At 39.0% G+C, this 24,072-nt stretch overlaps 2 protein-coding genes across 3 annotated transcripts; one reads left to right on the forward strand and one right to left on the reverse strand.

Annotated features, from left to right (window-relative positions):
- Positions 1 to 140: 140 nt before the first annotated feature.
- Positions 141 to 14,640, reverse strand: LOC132784292 (tyrosine kinase receptor Cad96Ca). Its single transcript, XM_060789815.1, has 11 exons — positions 14,493 to 14,640; positions 12,964 to 13,118; positions 9,097 to 9,350; positions 8,193 to 9,038; positions 5,357 to 5,603; positions 5,128 to 5,216; positions 1,773 to 1,912; positions 1,610 to 1,715; positions 1,338 to 1,477; positions 643 to 784; positions 141 to 540 (listed from the first exon to the last, which is right to left on the reverse strand). Coding segments are annotated over exons 1-11 (2,346 nt in total). The 5' UTR covers positions 14,495 to 14,640; the 3' UTR covers positions 141 to 315.
- LOC132784291 (uncharacterized) lies at positions 3,305 to 23,697 on the forward strand. Of its 2 annotated transcripts, XM_060789814.1 has the most exons (7): positions 3,305 to 3,917; positions 17,458 to 17,584; positions 18,277 to 18,641; positions 18,702 to 18,813; positions 18,987 to 19,126; positions 19,192 to 20,740; positions 21,400 to 23,697. In XM_060789814.1, the coding sequence occupies exons 3-7, from the start codon at positions 18,314 to 18,316 to the stop codon at positions 22,511 to 22,513; spliced, it is 3,243 nt and encodes a 1,080-aa protein (XP_060645797.1). In that variant the 5' UTR covers positions 3,305 to 3,917; positions 17,458 to 17,584; positions 18,277 to 18,313; the 3' UTR covers positions 22,514 to 23,697. The 2 variants fall into 2 exon arrangements, with proteins under 2 accessions (XP_060645797.1, XP_060645796.1); XM_060789813.1 differs by lacking the exons at positions 3,305 to 3,917; positions 17,458 to 17,584 and adding an exon at positions 17,810 to 18,045.
- Positions 23,698 to 24,072: the final 375 nt, after the last annotated feature.

Below are 24,072 nucleotides of genomic sequence, written 5' to 3' on the forward strand. Positions count from 1 at the left end.
GTGTGTGTGTGTGTGTGTGCTCTGATGCGATTACTTTTTCGCATATCAAAGTAGATGCTGGAATGTAAAATATATCAACAAGTATTCATGTTCTTATAACTTATTTATTTGTTTAACAAACTATAAATACATAAATACATAAATTAAATACATCATACTATAAATATCTGTTTACATTTAATACACAAGGTGAGTAGAAGAAATTCCTCTATTCATTCGAAAAAATAATAAATATACAAAATAATAAAGCTCTTTGTGGCAGTGCATTGATCCGTGTTCGCATTTGTTATTCGATATACGATGTGCGAACAGGCCTTACAATTTCTCTCCACTGAGATTGACAATGTTGTAGTAGTTGTGGTCAGGGAAACGCTCCAATTCGATATAGTCCATTTCGGTGTGCAGCAATTTGTCGAGCATTTTAATTATTTCGGCGAATGTGGGTCGCTCATTAACATCGTGCGACCAGCAGTAGTACATTATATTGTACAGCTCCCTTCGACAATGCTCGGGCTTCTCCAGGCGATACCCGTCTCTCACCTGCAATTATTGGTAGCACACATTTAGATGGTTGAAATTAATACACGAATACCGTATGCTATGTATGTGCTTTTATATATTATGCAGTAGCTAATTACTCACCTTGCGCATTACATCGGCGGCGGAGATGCCTGGATACGGCGTTGAGCCTAAGGTCACGATTTCCCACATTAGTATGCCAAAGCTCCAGATATCCGATTTAACGGAGAATATGTTGTCATACAGTGACTCGGTTGCCATCCATCTAAAAAGAGTTTTTTTAAAGAGTTTTATTTTTAGAATATTACATGAAGGAAAATTTGTTTAAGTAAAAAAAAATAATACTCTATTAAATTGTACTTTATGAGACTTTAACTCTAATATTAAATCTATAATGGGGAAAAATATTATTCTTATTATTTGTTCAAAACAGTTAACGTTGTCGACATTCTAGCAACTAAACAAAATATTTAAAATATAGTGTGAAGTTATTTAATTCGACCAGTAATTCACAAGAAGCATCCAACAAGATTAGGGATCTGTATCAATATGGATTCCAATAGTTTGAATACAAGCTGACATCTAGAATGTGTCGCTTTAGTAAACAATGAAAACAAACTGATGTACATATGTATGTATGTATGTAGTTGGTCCGGTTGTCAGCCTATTCCAAACACTCGTATAGTTTTTATGGACTCTACTGCTTGTGTGACAACCATCAAAATTATAGTACTCTGTTAAACGAATATTGCTTTGAAGTATATATTGTGCACACATAACTTATAAATAGTACACGCTGTATAAGTTTTATGGCCTACCTTATTGGCAATTTCCCCTCGCTTTTCCGCTCATAGATTTTTGAAGTGATGATATCTCTGGCAAATCCAAAGTCAGCGACTTTGCATACGTGATCATCAGTGATTAAAATATTACGTGCCGCAAGATCGCGATGAATTATCTGCAATAAATTATTACAAAATAACAAGAAGTTATATCATACGTTAACAAAATTTTTTACTAACTGAATATTTAAAATTGTTCTAGTGTTATTTATTGAGTAAATGTTTTAAATTTTCTCATTTTAACTTACGCCACGTGAAGTGAGATAATCCATTCCTTTGGCAACTTGATACATGAATGATGTCAAATCTGCCGATGTGAGAATGTTTGACTTTCCGTGTGTATTTCCATAATGTCTGCCAATCGATAGAGAATATATTAATTTAAATTCATAGTAAGATAGGCAAATTTACCTCTCGGCTCTGGAGTTTCGCAAATACGTTTGCAGCTTGCCCCGATTCACAAATTCAAGGATAACAAAAGTCGGATCCTTGTCCGTACAGCAACCGAGTAGACGAACCACATTGACATGAGCCTCCAAAGTCTTCATCACCTGAATAAAGCATTAACATATTCAGTATAATAAAGATACTATCAATAAGAACTTATCGGATTATCCCCACAATTAACTTAATGATATCATAAGGCTTCAAAAGTCAAAGTTTCACACTGCAATAGAGTGAAAGGAAGGACTGAGAAAACCAAATGAGAGCTTACAGTATATATTTTACTGTTTGCCAATTTATTTGACTATTTGCCAGAGGGAAAACTTTTGAAATAAATGTGACTCGCTAACGAAAATTACAAAGTTTGCAAAATGTAAATAGTTATCGATACAATTGTTGGCAAGCACTCGATTGCATTGGGGAAATGAAAATAATTGAGATTGGAGTAGAATTTATTGGCTTCCTTTCTATTCCTTTCTCTCTCTTGCTTTCGCTTTGCCTTTGCAACGCAACCCTGACAGATTGCCCTTAACAATTTGAGGTCAAAAAATGGATATGAATATCCACACAGCATGTGGATGATGATGATATTCTTATTCATATTTCCCATATTCATATCTGTGCCTTTTGTGGACAAATTGCAAAACGAACGTTGGCTAATAAAAAGAGAGCTGAAAGCAAATTGGTAACTTGCAAGTTTTTGGCACATAATTCTTGGCTTGAATGGCAACTTCACGCGAACGATGCATCCATCTTGTGAGCAACAGGGGTCAGGTCAAGAGGACTAAATAGACGACGACGACGAAGACGGCGGAGATAAAGGAGTAGACAGAGGACAGACGGCAGGCAAAAGGAAACAGGAAATGGGAAGGAGTTAAGGAAGGTAGATGGCGACACAATGAGCTAGACCCAAAGCGGAACTTCGACCGCAGACCGCAAAGTTGAAGTCAAGCCGAATTGAGCACAGACAAGGATCATTAATAATTTTTCATTGTTGTAAAATTAAAGTGCAATTATTCTTGTTGCCGGGGTAATCCGCAAAACATGATATAGTATAGTAAGGCCACATCCCAGTGCTTGTGCTTGTGCTTGTGTTTGTGTTGTTTGTTGTTGCTGCGGGCGAAGCAGCAAATGCGGCTTTAATGATGAAGGACGCAACTTAAACGGCAACTCAACACTCCTCTAAGTCAAGGCATATGCCATAATACTACAATACTCGTATTCGCCCCAACAGCATAAAACAAAAAGAAAGTCACAGTCACAGGCACAGCCTCAACTACAGCCACAGCTAGAACTCTCCTAGTAATCCACATTGCCTGCGGCCAGCTGAGCAGCATTCCGATTCCGAATGGCATCCAATGCGCAGGTCCGTCCACTCAACGAGAGCAATTCGATGCGAGGATGCTACTCCATTCAGAAAAGGGACTCTGTCGAGTTGTCAGTGGCCAAGCCAGCAACAGGAATCAGTTAGTGTCAAGGCGTCAGAGCGCAAGGACTTCACTTCACGCTTCTATCGTATCCGTATCCGTATCTCGTCGCTGTCTGTTGTCGACGCTTTTTCGCTGATTCATACACAAATTTTTATAATGCGCTAACGGAAGCACGAGTGAAATTCGCCAGCCAGCCAAATCTGTCTCCTGTCTCCGCCAAAATTCATTGCTCAGCTGCATGACAGTGTCATCTGTGTTGACGACTGACAGTCGTCATTGCTCATGAAAAACCCGAAAACAATTTCATTTTCATTTTCATCAAATAACAACTGAGATTCTGAAATGGTGGAACACTTATTCATTTTATACGTTGTGTTCGTGGTGTTATAATGAAGTTTGCAATCATATTTTATACGGAAATATGTCAACAATAAAGTGCCATGTGATAATTACAATGGTTTCCCAGTGCTGACCACAATTTCAATTTATTGCCAAGGCCCCCGAATGTAATCGGAATAATAATAATAATAATGCATATAACTCTCTCGCACTTCGGCACTTTATATAAACGCACAAAACATTAACACACCGAGCGCACAATATGCTCAGAAACAGGATGAACGCATAAATTTATAATAATGTCGCCACAATAAACAATTTCAAATGGGATGCGAGTGTAAAGGTATTTACCCGAAATTACATCTATCGTTATAAATTGAAAGCTATACGATTATTATCCGACATAAAGCTGATTACATTTTATGTTTTATGCTTTTGCTCTTGCTCTTGCTTTTGCCTGCAGGAATATAAGTGGCTGGCTGGGCTGTTGGGCCGTTGGGTTTTCAAGCTCATTTCCCAATTTCCCAGCATTTCCGCAATTAATTTAAGATCAAAAACCGAGCAGGCAAATAAACATTTGTTTTTCCTGTACCACGGTTAGCCCGAGGCACTTGGTACACGGATGTCGTTGAGCCAACTTTTTAATTAATGTCTGTGTGTGGGTTACAAATAAGCCAAGTAAACAAATAAGCAAAGTCCAATAAGGTTTTTTTGTTGTTGCTAACAGGTCAACTATTGGAAGTTCGGTTTTTACTTGTTTCGAAAATCATTTTGAAGTGGAAAGTGTTCAGCACTTTTCCAACTTTACGCTGATGCATTGGGAGCGAGTCGACGAGTTTTAAAGCGAGCCATTGAAATGTGCGTTTAAATTCGCATTAAAGCAAAACAAAGCATTCATACACACACACACAGACACACATTCGACTCTCAACACAGTTGCGTTGGGAAAAATGATGACAGCTGTTCCTTGGAGGACTCTCGCAGCATCGGAGCTGGAGTGTTAAAGTCTACAAGTTGCATGCTACTGAAAGGAATTCTTGCGAAACTTTTCAGCATCGTTAATTTTCAATTTAAAAAAACTTTCCATCTAACCGAAAAACTCAAATGCCAGGCCCCGCCAACTGGCTGGCTGCCTGGCTGTTTGGCTAGATGTTTGGCTGTTTGGCTGTTTTTCTCTTTAGCTGGCAAGCTCTCAGTAACCCAGTTAACGAATGTCAGCCATCGAGTAGCAAGGAGTATGGAAGGGAAAAGCCAAAAGAGAAGTGGCATCGAGTTAAAGGAGACACGCAAAAAACACAAAAAACAAAGTGCACAGCAAAACAAGCAACAAAAAATCAGCCACTTGCCATTTAACCAATTTAAGTTTTAAATATTTTTTTCTTGCCGTAATTTTCCTGATAACTGAAATCAGTAGCGAACAAATCTTCAAGAAAGAAAAAAGGGATAATTGAGACGCAAGATGGATGATTTTGGGACTAAAAACTTGCCAAAAACTTTACCTAAAAGCTACTTGGATTTAAAGTGCATTCAGTTCGTTGACATATGATGCTTACCTCCAATTCGGAAAGTAAATCTTTCTTTTCAATTTCAGCTGCGCTCTCCTTGAGCGTTTTCACAGCAACTGTGGCGACATCGCCCGAACCTAAAAAACGCAAACGTAAAGGAATAAAAAACATATAAATTGCATGAAGCCATGAGATTCATGAGATTCATAATCTGCTTGAATCATTCATATCGCACACACTCAATCTGAGCGTGTGTGTGTATGTGGCAAGGACTTACCATCCAAGTCGGTAGCTTCGCAACGCCAAACTTGCCCAAAGGCGCCTTCGCCCAATATGTTGAAAAACTTCAATCGATGTCTTGGGAATTCCCATTGATCCGAGTTAGAGTCTGCACCAATGCCTTCCAATGCAGCAGCAGCTCTACCGCCAGGTAGTGGAGCACTCGGATTCGAACCTCCCACGGCGGATGCGGCCATTGCTGTGTCGCCGCCATTTGCGGCACTTGTTGATAGTTGCAAAGTCGACTATGTTGTAATCGCAATGGATGTTTCCCATTGTCGTTGTCGTTGTTGTTGTTGTCGATTGACGATTGACGGTCGCGTTGGCGATTGTGTTTGTGATATCGTTGTGTTTTGGCAATAATATTGCGGTTGTCATATTGGCGAAATAGAATTGAAAAGTGTTTGGCATTTATTTAACAATGTCTCTCGCATTAAGGTACCACAAAAGCTCTATTAATAATCTGCATAATATTTTATGGGAATGGCTGAATTATTGCCAAATACTCATCACTATTATGCCCAGTATTAATATTTTATCTCAAAAGGGTAAGCAAGTTCTTTACTAGACTCAGAATTGTTTTAAGTTTATTTAATCCCTCTATTGATAATTAGTAATAATATTTTGTGGGAATGCTGAAGTTATCTCTAACAGAAAATAGATAATGTATAGAAAATGAAATGAAATCGGTGTATTGAATGGAAAATCTATTCTATTTCTATTTTAAAATGTTATCTTCTGAGTCTTTTCGCTATTATTACTCTCAATTACTACTATTGCTTGACCAATCATTATGCTCAGTACTAAAATTATATTTATAAGACGCATACTTTTTATTTTCATAATGTAACTTAGAAGTATTTTAGGTTTTTTTTGTGCATTCCTGAAAGAGTTTATTGCTCCGACGAATTCATTATCAATAATGAGTAAACATAATATTTCCTGGAAAAAGTGAAGTTATCGGTATGCTCATCTACTATGTCTCATATACTGTCTATACAATTGAATTGTATACAATTTAATGTGAAGCGTTTAATTTATTATCCCCACAAACAAATTGTGCATCGCTATTGGCTTGCGTTTGTTGATAAATAAAATAAATATATTCTCTAATAATAATTTGTGTACACATACATATTTTAGTATATTATTATACTGTGAGCCTGCTGACTATTAGTTATAGGTATAGGTAGGACCGGCTGCCCCTGTTCGGGGTAAAGCATAGACTAGTGGAGGTCTGTAGCTGTACCGGTGGAGCGTATCTTCGTCTCAGAAGTCGCACAGTAAGGATGCATTTTTTGCGAAAGCCAGCAGCATCCTAGGTGGTAGCCGTGAAACGTCACGAAGATCGTTGTGGCACGGCGCTATTTCAGCCGGAGACGAGATAACGCTGGGCATCTACAGAGAAGATGCTCAAGTGCTTCCTTAACTCCGGACTCGTTGCATTTCCTGCACTGATCCCTGTTCGTGATACCCAGCTTTACAGCATGGACAGCCGACAGACAGCGACCAGTTAAAATGCCTCGCATTAGCCTCCAATCTTTCCTTGAAAGCTGCATGACGAATTTGGTTAAGTTATTGTTTATTGAAGCACACATCAGCCTTGCAGTTTTGCACGAGTTGGTATTGCGCCAGCTCGCGTCCCACTAAGTCGAGAGAGCACTTCAATTTCTCTGCCTAGAGTTCGCAGGGATATCGGAACATTGCACATGTTACCGACATCGAGCCTAATCCCCTCTTTGCTACTATTATATTTAATAAATTAATGCATATGTAAATATATGTTATTTAAATGCATGATACAATTGAAAAATGTCTTGAAATTATTTTATGATACATCTTGTCAATCCTTAAGGCCATCTCCCTTCTGTTGCTCTCATTATCTATTGATAATCAGCTCAATAATTATATGTGGAATGCTGAATTTATGGCCTGACCAATCAGCCAAATATTTATCGCAATGCCCTGTAGTAATATTGGCTTTAAGTAGGGTATGCTGTCTTTGCTCCTGCTGGAGCTTAAAAGTGTGTTTAAAAATGTATTTTGCATAAAGAGCATAATAAATTATCTGTAGCAAAATTATTTATGTAAGGAGGGATACGCTATTTCCATACTTGATGACTGCCGTCAATCTTAATTTCATATGCGAATTGATGAGGTAAAGACTTTGCGAAGCAGTCCCAAATAATATCTGCAGTTGGTATCTCGGAATGCAGCTGGATGGCAATTGATAGAAATTGCGCTTCCTTCTAGAGATGGTGAATCGGGAACGACAGAATGCGAATTTACAGTTGTGCATTTGCATATTTATAACAATGTAGGATGCGAGAAACACAGCTGCCATGTTGCCAGCTGCCTTGTGCAATGTATGTACAATGTTCGATGTTCAATGGTGCAACATGCAGCGAGCAGTGTGCAACGTGCTGAATATTGCCGCGAGCTACTCGTACTTTAGCTTGTCAATCCGGCGACAATGGATGACAGGTCGACAGCGAAATCAACGTGCAGAAACCGAAGGAAGGAACATTGAGACAGACATTTAAATCTGTGCTTCGGTATCTGTCTTTTCGATATCACATCTCTCTCTCACTCTACTATACACTATATACTATATGCCTGTCCGTGCTGAGGAGCTGACAATTCATCCCCTGAAGTACTGGCAATATGATTGTGCTAGCTTATCGCTGGATACCTCAATAAGTGCTTGTGAAATGGACGCATAAACTATTCATCAACTCATCAGCGAACTGAGAGTCTCCAGTTGAGTGTAATCATATAATTTCTTGAGACGTATCTAGGACACCCAGGATAACCAGCAAAAGTACTATTCTTACCGTCATTGCGAGCTGCTGTTCACGTTCCCAGGGCACATAACGATTGGCAAAGGCGACGGGTCCATTCCATTGCTGCATCACCATTGAGTTGCGACTCTCGTCGGTGAGTGTGCTGCTCAGTTGGCTGGGATTGGACTTCTTGGCCAATTCCTCCTTTTCCTTGGACTGCTTCAGCGTTTTACTGATGGCGCACAAGCGACGTCGAAATAGATAGCCGAAAATAATGACAACAACAGCCAGCAGGCTGCAAACTCCAATGATAATGGGAATGGAGGAGGATTTGATGGTGAACAGCGTGATGTTGCCCACGTTGCTCTTTTCCTCTTGAGTCGTTGTTGTTGTCTCAGTCGTAGGCGAAGGTGCCACCGGGTTGCCGGAGGTGTGATTAGCTACGGGTGTCAGTTTGGTGCGACTTCGAGGCGTTGTCGATGTTTCACCGCCGTTCTCAATTGCCTCGGGCTGTCTCTGCTGTTGCGGCTCCTCCTCCTCCTCATCAGGTGTGGAAGATGATGGTGGCAGAGGAGGCGGAGGTGCTGGGTAATGATTAGCATAAGAAGGCAGCCCAAAATTGCCAGCATTATTCGATGGAAACCCGGGCGGCAAATTGAGGCTGGGTCTCCTATGGGGCAGACCGTTCCTAATGGACTGCACGCCAGGCAGTTGATCAAATGCGGGCAGGAACTGTGAAATGTTCTGTACGACCTTCGAGATGGAGGGTGGCGGCCGGGATCCGAAGCCTTGGTAACCAGTGCTCTCCCGTCGTCCCAAAATATTGATGAAAACCTCATTCTTTGCCGTGTAGCGTCCGTCCGAGACAGTTACGTAAATCAGAAAATTCTCACCGGCCTGCAAAAGTTGAATAGCATACAGATTATTTGATACAATTATGAATTGCTTTACTTACTCGCCCCTTCAGACTCTCGTTGAGGTAAACGACACCTGTGTCCGGATCGATGCGAAAGGGTATCTTGGGATTCTGTTGATTAGAGCCAGTTGGATTGAGAAAGCGCGGCTCTATGCCAAACACCAGATCATCGCCATCGGCATCTTCGGCACGCACACGTTCAATGACCTGATCCACCTGCTCCTCCTCGGAGATCCGCCAATTGCGTTCACGCACATACAGAATCGGAGGTCCATTTTGTTCCTGTGCAGCGACTGAAATCATACCATAAATATAAACGATGCTTCATTGTTCAGGGACAACTTGATTGTCACGCGATACACTTTCGATTTTACACACACTTTCTCTTGTACTCTTGTCCTACAGCCTCCAGCTTGCTGCTTGAGGACCCTCGCAGCGCTTGGCATATCATATTCACACAACTACATACATTACGACAAATCGATAACGAATTACATAATGATTGAGTAAGGCTGTGTATACGGTATGAATATATGAGTGTATTCGCTCATAAATAACGTAACATGCATCTGCGCTCATACTACACTGCTCTACAAAGTTGTAAAGTTTGTCGTTACCAGAGCAGAGAAATACTACTAAACACATTTACCCAAATTAAAAGTCAACACAGTGCAACTTCCCTAAAGCGATACACAAATTTCGTATTGCATATTCCCTCTTTTCTCTGCTATATTTATCGGGAAGAGAACAACAGTTGGTCTTAAAACAAATATTAAATTTAAGAATGTAGCAAGAAAATTAAATAAATAAATTCATTTGTAGTGTAGCAAATATTCTTTTTTAAGAGCTCACTGTATGTTGAAAAACTTGTCTTGAAGCAATCACTTAAACTTGCATTTCAGTGTCGTCGGTTCATCTGAGTTATGAGTCACAGGGTCCAAAGTTAAGTAACGTTTAAAAGCCAAGTGAGAAAATGACCAAAATGGATATCCATATGTTAAGTAAGTTATGTATATCTCTTTTGGTAAAGGGTTCAAACTATTTGAAACAAGCAAGATGTTACATAAATGAAAGATTGTAAGCTATAAAATCTCTGTTTTGTATTCCCTTAATAGCCCATAACTTAGCGCAACAATTTATTTTAATTTTTAATATAAAGTAGTAAAATGCTCCCTTTATTTTGTTTCATTTTTACAACAGCATAATTTACCTAAGTGTCTAACTTAGCCAACTATAAATATTACGCATCTATCTTAGTTTGCAGCTAAACGAATTATGCCGCATTTAATGCCATTACTTGGAATCTGAGATAAATATAAAGAAAAACAAGGGAACTGCTCTCGACATTTCTGCGCTGTAAAGTGCTTCCGCATACAAACTGCAAACTGCAAACTGGAAAATGTTTCCATCTGCTGACTTCAGCATTATCAATATTATCACAACTAAGTGCCCTGCGAGTAAGTTTGATTTAAGTTGCAGATACTTTTCATGGGAGACAGACCACCACCACTAGTTGCACAAAGTACATGACTTAAGCAAGTGCGCAACGTGCAACTTGTTGACGCCTAAAGCAAATGCCAAAGTGGAAATGAAGATGGGGTTCAAGATTGCCGGGGAGCGTGCTCTGGGTGAACTGAAGTGGAGTGGAAAGTGAGGAGTGGAGTGGAGGAGCAAAAGGAGGAGGAGGAATGTGTGTGCGCAATTGAAATCCTTTTCTGACCTGCTGGAGACGCTTAGTCCCAATGATAGCGTACAAATTCACAAGAGTCTGTTGTTAACCATCCTGAAAGTACTGAGATTTCGTAGTTGATTTCAGTACGCTTTGGATTTAGTCGACGAAACGTGATACTATTTGCAACTGGCGACTGGCATCTGGTATCTGGTAGATGCCAATTGGCAAAAGCTTGTGCGTTGAGAGTTCACGTTGTCCGTGTGTAAATCGAACCGGTTATGCAGTCAACAGTTGTATCTTAGCCACATTTGCCAGACGACCTTCAGATATTCGTCGTTGTTCGTGTGCTTGAGCAGTACGCCTGTAAGCGAGCTCTCTTCTCCGACTTCGAGCAAAGTGTATTTAAATTGGCGAGAGAGCACTTTTCGAGTAGGAGATCAAAACTTTGCTCCGCTCTAGTCTCCGGGTCTGTAACCTTAAACCGGTTTCAAAACACTACGACTACTAAGTTCATTTGTTTGTTTGGGTTTTTTTTTTCTGCACGATATTGAAACGGATTTATTTACTATCAAGCGGATGCTACTGTGATTTTATTGACGTAAATAAATAAATAGTGACCTCTTTTTGATACTTTAAACATTGTTTGGACATAAGAAATTAAAAACTAATGAATCATAGGAGAATAATTTAAGATGTTTCTGGTAACTAGTTTACTTTTCTATATTCATTGCTTATAATATAAATGAAAAAATGAAAAGGTATTAAATAATAATATTTTACTGCGAATATTGCAATCTTGATTTATAATTGCTCCATTAGCTGAGTAAAATATGAGTTATTAACATTTTTATATGTATTTGAAAAATGCGACAATCGGTCATTGTTTACTCCAAACTAAGCAATCGCTACCGGGTCAATGAATTGCTTTGTGTCACAGCTTGTCGAATAATTGGCATTTGCGGCATATTGTTGGGGCGTTTTGGGGACAGACAATAAGACTGAAGACTGAAGTATTCGACTGGGGCAATTATCATTACTCTTGAAATCCCACACCAGAGACCATCGGTGGGCGATATTGATGCTGGTGAATCTGAATCAGTGACTGACTCTGTTCAAGCAATTTGCTGGAAATGAAACCAAAATCTGACATTTACCTTGACCGTGACAAGTTGTCAGCACTACACTGTTTTCTGTGACTTCGTCATCGCATGAACTGTGCCAGGTTAAAGTGCAATGCACTGTGAGTGCAGCTATTTTGTATACTACACTATGCCACTTCTCCCTCGAGTCCCATTAAAAGCAGCAGCTTGCCTGCATTTGAGTTAATGCAGCACAAAGACCTTGAGCCAATTTACCAAATGGCAATTCATTGCACGATAAGGACAAAGGCGAAGGGCTGCACATAATTCCATTAATAGCCCATAGAAAACAACCCCTTCTGACTGACTGGCATCCCAACTTGATTGCATATTCTATAGAAATGTGTGCTAATCGCCACTTAAGTCCTTCTACGTGCATCAGATAACCCAACCGAGTGTGTTGGATGCTGCTGTTCTTTGCTGGGGCTAATCGTATATACGAAATGTTTTAAAGGTACCAATAACATTTTCATTTGATTTGAGTGATTGTGAGCATAAAAAGCAAGATAACCTGTCTGCCGAATGACGAGGACTAAAAAACCTTTCGCTGTAAAGTTATTAACAACTTGTTTAGCAAATATTTTTGAAAGGATGTTTATACTATATAAGGTTTCTGTTAAGCGATAGAGTAATCTGAATTAAGCCAACTAATGTGTGTGTGTAGAATGATACATCAAATATTTGCTGTTCTTTTGTAAGGTTATTTATACTAACTGATATATAAACTACGTAGAATAAAACGACTTCATTGCAAGAAATATCAGGGTCTGGAATAACAATTGTAGGTTCAGGTATCGTTTGGTCTCAACCAAATACTTCAATGTGAAAACAAGATTCTCAGTGTTATCCACGCAAACTTTTATAAAACTAGTTTCAAAACTTAGGAAGCTCCTTCCAAAGAATAGCAAACTCGAAAAAGTAAATCAGGCTTAAGATCATCATGTTGATGTAAAATATTCAAGTATTGAATAATATAAATAAGACAAGAATATATAAGTGTGAGTAACTTTTGGTGTAAAAATCATAATACACTTTGCTGGAATCTGAACATTGAAATTTTGACGTGTAACATTTAAGTTGGGAATTTAAACTTACCTTGATGTGCGAAAAGCAAGTCGATTGTTGCTGTTACAACCACGAAGGTGAAAAGTATACTCCTCGATGTCGGAGGCCTCGGGTCTCTGCGCTTACAGGTGAAATGCCGCCCATGGGGATGATCCATTGTGTAATCAACCGCCAAAGCGGCAAGCCTGTCAGTGAAACCAAGGACACAGGCACAGAGTTGAAATTTTAATTAAAAAGATACATATACAGTATAGGGCAGTAGCATCGTAGTCGCTTTTCGAAAGCGACCGAAAACAAGACGGAGCTACTGAAACCCGAGAACCGCCCTAAACCAATCCGAAAATTATTCTTTTGGCCACGAGTAGTGCACTGCGATTGCCGCTCTTTTCATCCGTGCCGACTCTTCGACTGACCGCGACTCGTGGTCATGCAACATAACGACAACAACAACAAAATAACAACAGCAACAACTACAGAGACACAACAGCCAGACAGCCTTATGCAACCGACAAAGGGAATTTCAATTTGGCAGGTGTTTGGCCATATCAACATTGGTATTAAAGTCAATTTGGGAGGTCAGAAGTTGTCAGCCATAAATTGAATGGTTATTGAATAACTGTGCAGAGGCGAGTCTTAATGCGAATGAATGCAGTGAATGCAAGAGCGAATCATCAAATTATGTGACTCGTGAATCTGTGGCGAATAAGTCGATTTTCGATACATATTCGAATTCAATTTAATCATCGCGTATTTCGTTTGCACTTGACGTTGCTCACTGCTCGCTGTTTAGCCTTCAACCAGTTCAACGCATGAAGCTGAAAGAAAAGCCAGTTAAGCCATTGATGAGACCTAGTCGGAGAGACGCACACACGTCCAACTGGGCTTGAGGAAAATAGTCGTCGTTGCCGCAGTAAACGGTGAGAGGCGAGCGGAAAGCGGAAAGCGGTCTGACGATTTCTCTTTTGGTCATATACGGCTGCATGGCGCAATCGCTGGGCATACCCAATGAGTATTCGTTGTCGTAGTCGATGTCGATGTTGTTGTAGGAGACAGGCATATCAAATTCGTAGGCTTAAGGGAGAGGCCAAGTTTGGTTGGGATTTCGCAACTTGCAGCAAGCGACGCGTATAGAAATTACTTTTCTAATTGCACTCAAACTTTCATATTGGTTTGCGTGAAATATCACGCGGGTATCTGTTGTATCTCTATTCACTTTAACAATTATCGTAACTTCTCGCGATGACGTCACTCCCACTTATGGGCAGCATTTAAGTCACATACACAAGCACACACACATAAATTGTAATTCAAGTATTTAATAAAATATTTTGAATGCCGCTCACAAACAACGTAGATCTCCAACCACATTCATATTCACATTCACACCCTTTCGATTTGCAGTGAAAGAAATAATAACACACACATTCACTGCGAGTTACGTTTTTGCATGTTTCAAGGAAATCTCTTCCATTATATAAGATATCTTTTCCGTTTTTGTATATATTCCATTAAATTTTGTATTACATTATATGTACATATATTCTCACAAAAACACATACATTCCAGTACAAAGCAATAGAGGAACTGGTATATAAATATGTAGTATCCACAAAACTTTCTCGATGTGCGTTCCAGACGAAGTGCGTTCTACCGAATTACGAACCACGAAATTCGAACAAACGTTGCGAATGGCAGCGCAGTGCTTGGGCGACTGATTCACGATCAGTGCACGAAGCTTTGTTGGGAATACGAAAAACTTGTTTTCAACCGAAGAAACAACGAACTTTATCCCAACACGTTGCAGAGAGCGCGCGACTATGAGCTTGAGGTCTTCTCTCTTCGATTTACTCTTTGCAGATCAGTGGCTCGCACACTGAAATTCTTTGATTACGCTTTAAGAGCTTAAAGGTCTCTTTGCTTGGAAATCAGCTGACTGAAATTGCTCAATGAACTGCTTAAAAGATCAATAAACAATTCCAAGTAATTGCTTTTGTACTTTATTGGTTTACAAATACATATAAATATTAATTCGCAAATTATTCTACAAAGGTGCATTTGTTAAAATTAAATATAAATTCACAATATAATGCATTTATCACTTAAGTACTGTAACCCGGTTTCATGTAGTTATCGACAAATTCTCTGCAGTGATTTGCGCATGTTACGCATGTCTTTCATTAAGCACATAATCAATGGGTCTTCATTAATACATAGTAGATACGCATTGCGTATGCAGAATTCACCTGCAAAAATTATTCAGTGATTTCATGGTTGATAAATTATGCCAGTCTGACGCAAACTGCACAGTGACGGCTATAGACAAGTGTAGGCGAGAGAATTAAATACTGCATATTAATGCAGCAATTGACCTCTGTCGCGACAGAAATTATTGTGTGGTATATCATGTTCAATAGATTACATTGCTTTTCTTCAGCTATAGTAGATGCTACAGTGTAATAAAAATAATTTTAAAGGAGTGTTTATAATTTTAATTTATTTTATATTAATAGTGTATTTCATAGTTAAGCTACTTTATTTTATTTAATATATTTGTTAATTGTATTTATTTTAATTCGTAAATTAAATAAAATTCTTTATCTTTAATTTATTTTGTAAGATTTATGGACTTTTTTTTAATACTTATACCTATAAGCTTCTTGAAAGTTGTTGTAATAATCCTATTTTAAATATAACAAGTAAATTGATTTCAATTGCGATAGGTCATCATCCGCTTTAAATAAAGCATTCAATGAAATAATATATATCTTTGATAAGATAAATCATAATAAACTTATATACTTTTTAAATTTTTGTTTACAGGGTATTTTGTAGCTAACCACTAACACGCACAACAGTTTACATTTTAATATCAGTATTAAGTATAGCCCTGTGATGAATAATATATGTTTTCTATAAACTGCTCTAATGCATTGTCCCACAGTGGCCCCGAAGATTGCGTTGCCAGCGCAACAGCCAAAACAAATCGCCCAGGCAGTTTTTCTCAATCAGTTGTACTGTGGCAATGCTCGCTCTCGAAATCCGCACATTGCTGCCGTTCCCATCTTGTTTGTGCTACATAGCAAATTATATGAAATTGTCTACTAGTCGCGATTGTGCGAAATGGGCAATTGACTCGTTGACAGTGTTGCCAGTGCACTGTGGAGCTAAACACACACATTTCATGTCAAACACTATATAGAAGGAGCAATAAACTGAACTAAATTAAATAACATCCACTTACATATATATGTTTGCATGTTTGTATTTGATCGCAACGCACACAGAGATGCACCTGATTAGCCCACTGTACAATGACACTACATTAGTCACCCGGCGCGCTCTGCAGCGGATGAAATAGGCCGCCGCACAGTACTCCACGGTGCACGAGGCGACAACACTGCGAGCACAACTGAACTGTCAGTGCAGTGTGTGTTGTTGTGACGTAAGGTAAACAATTGATTGGCGCGAGCTGCGTTTGCATCGAAGAACTACGAGTATTTATTTATTTTGATTTGTGGTTAACGCTTTTCCGCCTGCTGATAATTACACCGAAAATGATTCCACATCGATATATTATTGATGTCAACAGGTCACAATTCTTAATAATATGCTGTAAAAATAAATGCATTCGGAATTGCAATTTCCCATCACCTGTCTGCGACATTAAGGACTAGATTGTGATTGTGATGATAATATTGATTGTATACCCAATGCAATATTGATTTAATGTTAACTACACTCACACATGCCCATTAGTGTCGGGATTTACACCTAGTGAATTACCAACAATAGTGAGAGTGATTTCATTTCAATTTCCAAATGAAAGCATATACTATGCATGCGAATATAAAGCCATACAAATTAATTCAAATGTAAATTAATCATGAACGAGCTACAGTACCTTTAAATCCGCACTCTCGCAACTGCATATGATGTACATACATATGTATACTATATACACGTATCGTTCATAAGTATGAATTAATACACATTTCAGCTCACCACGGATGCTCAACATTGACCACTTTAAGTGTTAAAGGCCTTCGAATGCAATAATGTAGTATTTACTCAGCAGATATGCACTCGCATTATGTGTGAGTGCATAGATGTGTGCAGTATGTAATGTACTCAGATTTAATAAAGCAAATTGACTACAGCTCTGCAATGGTACTTGAGGATTTATATCTATGTACATTTGTTTGCTAATAGGGTCAAACACCGCGTAGAAAAACTTTTATTTATTTACTTACATCCACTGAGGAAGTCAACTCAAAATTTAATTTAAGGAAAAACCATTTGGTTTTTAATTAGTAAAGAAAAATACACCAAATGGTCATAAACAACTTACATACGAGTAGTCAAAAGATATTCATATTTGAGAAAAACATATCGTGCTGTGATCTAATCGAAAGCTCACAAACGAAAACAAATATTTCACTAAGAAATAGATTATTGAAAAACTTGTTCAATAAGACATGCCAAACTTTATACGTAACAATAACAAATATTTGTTTTCATTTACAGATAAAACAGTTATAAATATGAGACTGTTAAGGCGATATTATACCTGATATAGCTTGAATTATTAAATGAAATGAAGGAGCATGATTATGCCCTTAGCAGCCTTTATACATTCTTGCTTATAAACTGGGTAAGTAACACAATTGCTAGTAATTTATTAACAATCAATGTATTGAAGCAAACATACATCATTTTATAGGCACAATGAATTTCCCTCAGGGTATTTTCTAGTCGAATTGTCTATGCATAGAGAATTCGAATTTGTTTGTTAATAATGATAAGAGTTGGTCGTCGTTTTATTGCACTTGCGCTGATAACATTAAGTTCAGGGGAGCATTATTTGGAATAGTAGAGAACTCCAGTTCGAAAGTGTAGCTCTCTGAAGACGCGTCGTAGATTTGTGCTGAAAACGTGTCTATTAATTTTTATTTTGTTTGCAGCATTTATATGTGTTTATTTATTGTAGTAAAGTGAATAAAGCGGTTAATGAATCATCATTAGGGTTGTCAAGTTGAATGTGATTGCTGAAGAAGGAAGAGCAATGTTCTGGGAATTCCGTATATGAGACAAAGCTTCCAAAAACAATTTCATGTACGTGCACACGCATTAATTTCCGAGCATGAACGAACTGCTGCATTATTAAAGTGTCTTGATTAAATTCGCCTGAAGACATTTCCAGATGATATTAAAACTTTGCACTACTATAATAAATGTTTATCATCTGAGAAGCTATCAAATTAAATCTCTATACAATGAGATTTAATGTATAAGTGATTAACTGTCAAATTTAATATATATATATATATGTATTTGTTATTCTAGAGCTGAAATTAGAAATTCATCTGACAAAGGAATAATCATGATTCGTACGCAAACTTACCGTTTCCGGTGCAATGCAGTTCTACTCATTGTACTTCTACAACTGAGCCAGAATTTAATCGAGATTGATGCCAACATGCAGTTTAATCAGCAGTCCGTTGAGGATGAATACTTGGTGAATGAGCCGCAGCAGGAGAAAATCGAGCAAATGGACAATGATGGAAAACTTACTGTGCGCTTGCCATCGAATTCATTACTCAAGTACACCTCCTATAAAGATGTTTCTATACTGCACTTTGAAGTTCCACCCGATTCACGAGCTGCGTATTTCAGCTTTAAAGCCTTCGAAGAATCCAAAAGTACTTTTCGTAAGTTTACACAACGCACTCTCGGTTACTTTGTGGAGCTTAATGTGTACTTTATTTCAGAGAGCAAATGCAAAGTCAAGGACGTAACTCTGCATTTAAAGGCAAACAGTTTCCCTGTGATAAACCCGGAGAATATTACTTTCCCCAAAAACTTTCTCAATTCCGACCAAAGGTAAGTTTAGTATGCAATTATGGAAATAAATTGGGTGTGAATCAAACTAAGAAACGTATCTATAATATTTTGTAAATATAATTTAGCAAATTTAAGTACTTATCTCTTTTTACTTGAAATATTATAAATTAAATTCTTAATTAGATACATATTATATTGTTTTCTTTTTGCAGATTTAAGATATACAATTTACAGTTTCAATCGAATGAGCAACAACAGAGAATTGATATACAAGGTCCACAGACCGGCAGCTGGTTTGCAGTCGCCTTCATCAGCTGGACGGATCCCAACAACGATCGCATAGAGCAACAAGGTAACATAAATGCTCAAAATCTTCTTCTGACTTGATTTGTAATTGACTTCGACGATTTATTGCAGGGCTTGCTGCATCATGCGACACCTTGTTGCTGGCCGAGTTGTCGGTGTCACGTTTCTATCCGATTATCATTAACGATGGCCAAGTGGATAACGGCAATCTGACCAGTTTCCTGGTCCCAAGTCAGCAGCAGGAGTCAAACAATGCGAACAGAAGCGGCAAAAGCCATTACATGACTGCAGTCAATATGAGCCCCGATGAGGACCCCGGTCTTAGTTTTGAGGACAGTCTGCCACTGCAACAGCCCATGCAACAAGATGCAGAGCTGCAACAACTGTATGCCGCATCGTACGAAGATGCCGGGGTTGTTCAGAATTACACACACAGCCATGCACACTCACAAAGGCACACACACTCGAGCAGCAGCCGAATGGGGTCGAGGCCAGAATCTGACAACCACAGAGATAGAGACAGAGACAGGGACAACAATGGCAACACCAAGTCCACCACAAACAATGAAATAATTTACAAGTTCTATGTGCCGGACGACATTGGTGTGGCCACCGCACGCATCTCGTTCGTCGAAGTGTGCATGCAATGTCCCGGCGTCAGCTTTCAGATCCAGGCGAACGCATTCCCGCCCAGCTTCAATGGCGGACTTGGGCCCGGGCTCAATGGTAACGAGCACAACTACATTCATCGCACGGTCATCAGCCCAAATCAGACGGAAGAGATCTCAATTGAATTTTATGTGCAGCCCAGCACCTGGCACTATGCCATTCTCAGGTTTGTTAGTGCCACTGATGAGTTCTGGCCCAGCCTGGTACCTGCCTCGATGTCTGGTCTGGGTCTTAATAAAGTGACAGTTGGCGATGCTGTCACTGCCTCCAAGCGTTACGAGGCACGACCACCACAACCTCAGCCGAAGTGGCGGCAACAGAACCGTACCGAAACCGAGGGCACCGAGGTGCACAGTGTATCGTATTTGCTGCAAATCGATTTCCAGCAATTGGAGCCCCAAGTGGATGCTTCATCCAAGACGCAATCGCAGCTGGTGAACTACAGCGATGCCGAGAATGCTTGGCGACCCAATCGATTTCGTGGCATGGACTTCTATTCACTGCTGCGGCAAAGCTATCGGGAGTTCTTCATGTTCGACTTTGATTTGCAACCGGATGCAAATGGCACAGTTCCCGCTCTGCTCAATTTGACAGCCCAATCGGCAGCTGGCTTTGCCTTCGAACTGGGCGATGTGTATGACATTGGTGGCACACTTACCTTTGCCGTGTCCATGAAGCACGAGCTGCGCTTCAGTAATGACTTGAAAGCACCACCATCGACGACTTTGCCACCATCCGAGCGAGGCGGCATTCTGGCTGAGAAGCTAGTCTCCGATCTAGATGAATCGACGCTAATCTTGACCCACGATCAACTGCATCGAGTTAATCAAAGCATGCAGATCATTGTCTGCATGCATCTTGGCGAGCCTGGTGTACCCACTTGGCCAGACAAGTGTCGCTATGGTCAGCGACTGATGCATGCCTCCAGCATAATCAACAGCACTGATCTAATGGGTCTTATACATGTACCTTTTCCTGAGAGCGGCCTCTGGTAAGTGCAAATGAAACAATGATCGCTAGATGGCGCTAGTACTGCGTTTAGTGATTTTGTACCATAATTGGTACATTTTATGTTTGACGTACATTCAAGGTAAATTTTTATAGGGCACGTTATTTCTTAGATATAATTTTAAATCTCAATGGTTCAAACACTATTATCAATAGTTACACTTGAAACTAATTTTAAAGAGGCAACTGACAATGGAACAGCGGTGTTTCTTATCCGTTTAATGTTTAATTTATATAATATTGGTGAAATCAATATTAATTAATTGAGAGAGAAAGTGCCATGAATTTGTATACCTTATAAAATTGGTTTCTGAATATTTACCATGTTCATTTTCCAATTGTTTAAATATTATAAACTATTAAAAGTTGGGAAGTTGCAAACAATTTTTTTTTTAACTTTTCGGGCACTTTTGTCAGGCTTTAGAGACAGCTACCTACAAAAAGCTGAAACTACAATTTTCGACGTCTTAAAATAGCGAGCGAGCTATATAATAACATACATATTTTATAGAGATGAAGATGCCTCATTCTGCTTGTCACATACATTTTCGTCTGGCACGAAATTCTATTGCCCTTTTTTACCCTTAGCTATTAGATGTGCTGCTGTTATGTACTTAAACCCCAATTCCACTTTGATTGCAGGTACGTGACGATGGGCCTCTACTGCCATGGGGCAGAAACAGCTCGCGTTACCATCATCGATAGTGTCAAGGAATTTGTACGTCAACACGCCAGCTTGCTCCGTGATATGAGTGCTCCCTGCTCCTGTGCTGGAAATGCGAGAGCATATGAGAGATGCGTCAGATCGAGTGACTGTTTGGCCAGAATGAATGAAACGGAGACACTGAAGGTCAAGGAATGCATGATGGACTCTAAGTGTACACCCGATTATGTGGAAATGACACGACTATTCGAGATACATCATAAGGCGGCGACGGAGCAGCACTTCGCACTGGACAACTGCAATACTTCGGTGGTCTTTTCAATCTCTTCGAGTCCATGTGTCGCCGGTCGTTGTGGTCGCTTTGGGCGATGTTATCATTACATGTCCGGCGGATTTGTGTTTTCCACATGCGTGTGCATGAAAGGCTATCGTGGCTGGGATTGCACTGAGGACTCTCAGGTGCCCTCCAGCATATCCATCCTAGTGGCACTGCTGCTGCTCACGCTGAGCAATCTGCTCTTCATTCCCAGCATCTACATGGCATTCAGACGTCGCTACTACACCGAAGGCATTATCTACTTTTTTGCTATGTTCTTCTCCATCTTCTATCATGCCTGTGACTCGGGTGAAGATGAGTATAGCTTCTGTTTGGTCAAGATCGGTGTGTTGCAGTTCTGTGATTTCTACTGCGGCCTTTTGGCCATTTGGGTGACACTCATTGCCATGGCTCATCTGCCACAACACTTTGTTTCTCTTCTGCACATGTTTGGTGCCATTCTGCTGGCCTTTGGCACGGAGCTCAACAAACAGAGCCTTTGGGTGTTCCTGGCTCCAGCTTTAACTGGCATCTGCCTCATTTCGACCAGCTGGGGATTACGTTGTGCCAAGACTCGCAAGTGGTTCCCGGCACGTCGTTACCTGATCATCTTCATGCCATTTGGCATGGTGCTGGTAATGGTCGGCCTGGTTTGCTATGCCTTTCTGCAGACTAAGCAGAATTATCACATAGTCCATTCCATCTGGCACATGGTCATGGCCCTGAGCATCATGTGCCTGCTGCCCTCTCGCAAGTCCTTTATGCCGAAGTGCTAGCATACGGATTCCTCGAAAGAACTTATGCCCACACATCAAGAGGAGCTTTACATGTGAACCCCACTCATTCTCATTAAAGGTCGATACAGGACTCGAGCAAAGCCACATGCTCATTTGTAGGTCGATAATCATGATAGCTATACAATCGCAATAAACTACAAGTAAATTCACAACAAATTATTACAGCTTAATCATAAGATATAGAATAACTTGCACAACATGCCCTGTACCCTTTAATGAACTTAAAATCATGTATATATAATCCTATCATTCCATTCACGAGAGCAATTCGATCCGGAATATTATTTTCAAACCTATTATACAGTCTAGAGGCTAGGCAAGAAACTGAATTATGAGTTAAGGGGCAAATACGTTGAATGTGTTCATGTATTTAAATATACTTATATATAATCGTACATATAGGTATACACATTATATAAATGGGGGTGAGATACAGGGTATCCGTCAATATGGAATACTCTCGACTACAGTCGGACATTTGGATTTGAGTTCGAATATATTGTAATACTAGAAACTAAGAACTAAACTAAATTAAAATTAAGAAATTGTAAGAAACTGTTGATATTTTAGATATGAATGTATAAACCTATTGACGAAGCCTTACTAATCTTAATGAATATCACTTCTTGAAATATATTCAGATTACAAACTACATACATACATACCGTTATGAAAACATACTACTGCGCAGACTGCACATTACTGTAGAACTGTAACCTAACTGTAAACTAGTTAACAGGGCCTGCTTTCTAATTAGTCTATATATACATATATGTAACCTATGTAAACATGATCACGAATTTTAGCGCAAACAATAATATGTCAAGTAGTACATAGGTTTGTGTATATACATATGTATACATATTATGTATACTTCTGCATGAGTCTATTAATTCAATTTATCAATGGACATATTAGTGAGCACACTCAATTATTTACTCTGAAATACAATTAGAATCCATGAGAAATCGTCGGTTTACTATCTATTCTATATGACACATTAAGTTCCTTTAATTCCTTTCATCACAATTGTTATTTACTAAAATACATTGTCGAAAGGAACAGAATATGTATATTTTCTATAGTATCTCCTACGAAATATGTATGATTTATATTTGTGTTTAATGGAAAAATTGCATTAAAAATATGTGAACATAAAATCTATTATTTTACTATTTAATGATTCCTTAAAATTACAGCAAATATCATGGACAAATTGTGAATAATTTAAATTTGGAGAACTTTAAATGCAGCATTTTTTAAGATCAGATCTTCTAACATAAAATACAATAATTCATAAGGAGACACCTTGTTTGGTACGTGTTTTCTTCAGCTTAACTAGTTACTTCTATAAATGCAATATAGTATTGCAGATTTTTCAAGTTTAAATTTAATCGGTTGTCCGAGACATTCACCTCAAATTTTAATGGACAGACTCGATATAATCTACTAAACGACCTTGCTAATGTTCAAAACTCGATGTGTAACTTAAAGAACGTTTGGGTAGAACAATTTTATTAAAATGAACTAATTAGTTT

Source organism: Drosophila nasuta, chromosome 2R, assembly GCF_023558535.2.
Source record: "Drosophila nasuta strain 15112-1781.00 chromosome 2R, ASM2355853v1, whole genome shotgun sequence".
In the NCBI taxonomy this organism is placed as follows: Eukaryota; Metazoa; Arthropoda; class Insecta; order Diptera; family Drosophilidae; genus Drosophila; species Drosophila nasuta.

Coding starts and splice junctions, on each gene's coding strand:
- LOC132784292 (XM_060789815.1), bottom strand. Junction 1,913..5,127: donor ATTTACTTTCCGAATTGGAG/GTAAGCATCATA, acceptor TGCTTTATTCAG/GTGATGAAGACTTTGGAGGC. Junction 785..1,337: donor GAGGGGAAATTGCCAATAAG/GTAGGCCATAAA, acceptor AACTCTTTTTAG/ATGGATGGCAACCGAGTCAC.
- LOC132784291 (XM_060789814.1), top strand. CDS start 18,314: ATGATTCGTACGCAAACTTACCGTTTCCGGTGCAATGCAGTTCTACTC. Junction 18,642..18,701: donor AGAATCCAAAAGTACTTTTC/GTAAGTTTACAC, acceptor ACTTTATTTCAG/AGAGCAAATGCAAAGTCAAG. Junction 19,127..19,191: donor CGATCGCATAGAGCAACAAG/GTAACATAAATG, acceptor GATTTATTGCAG/GGCTTGCTGCATCATGCGAC.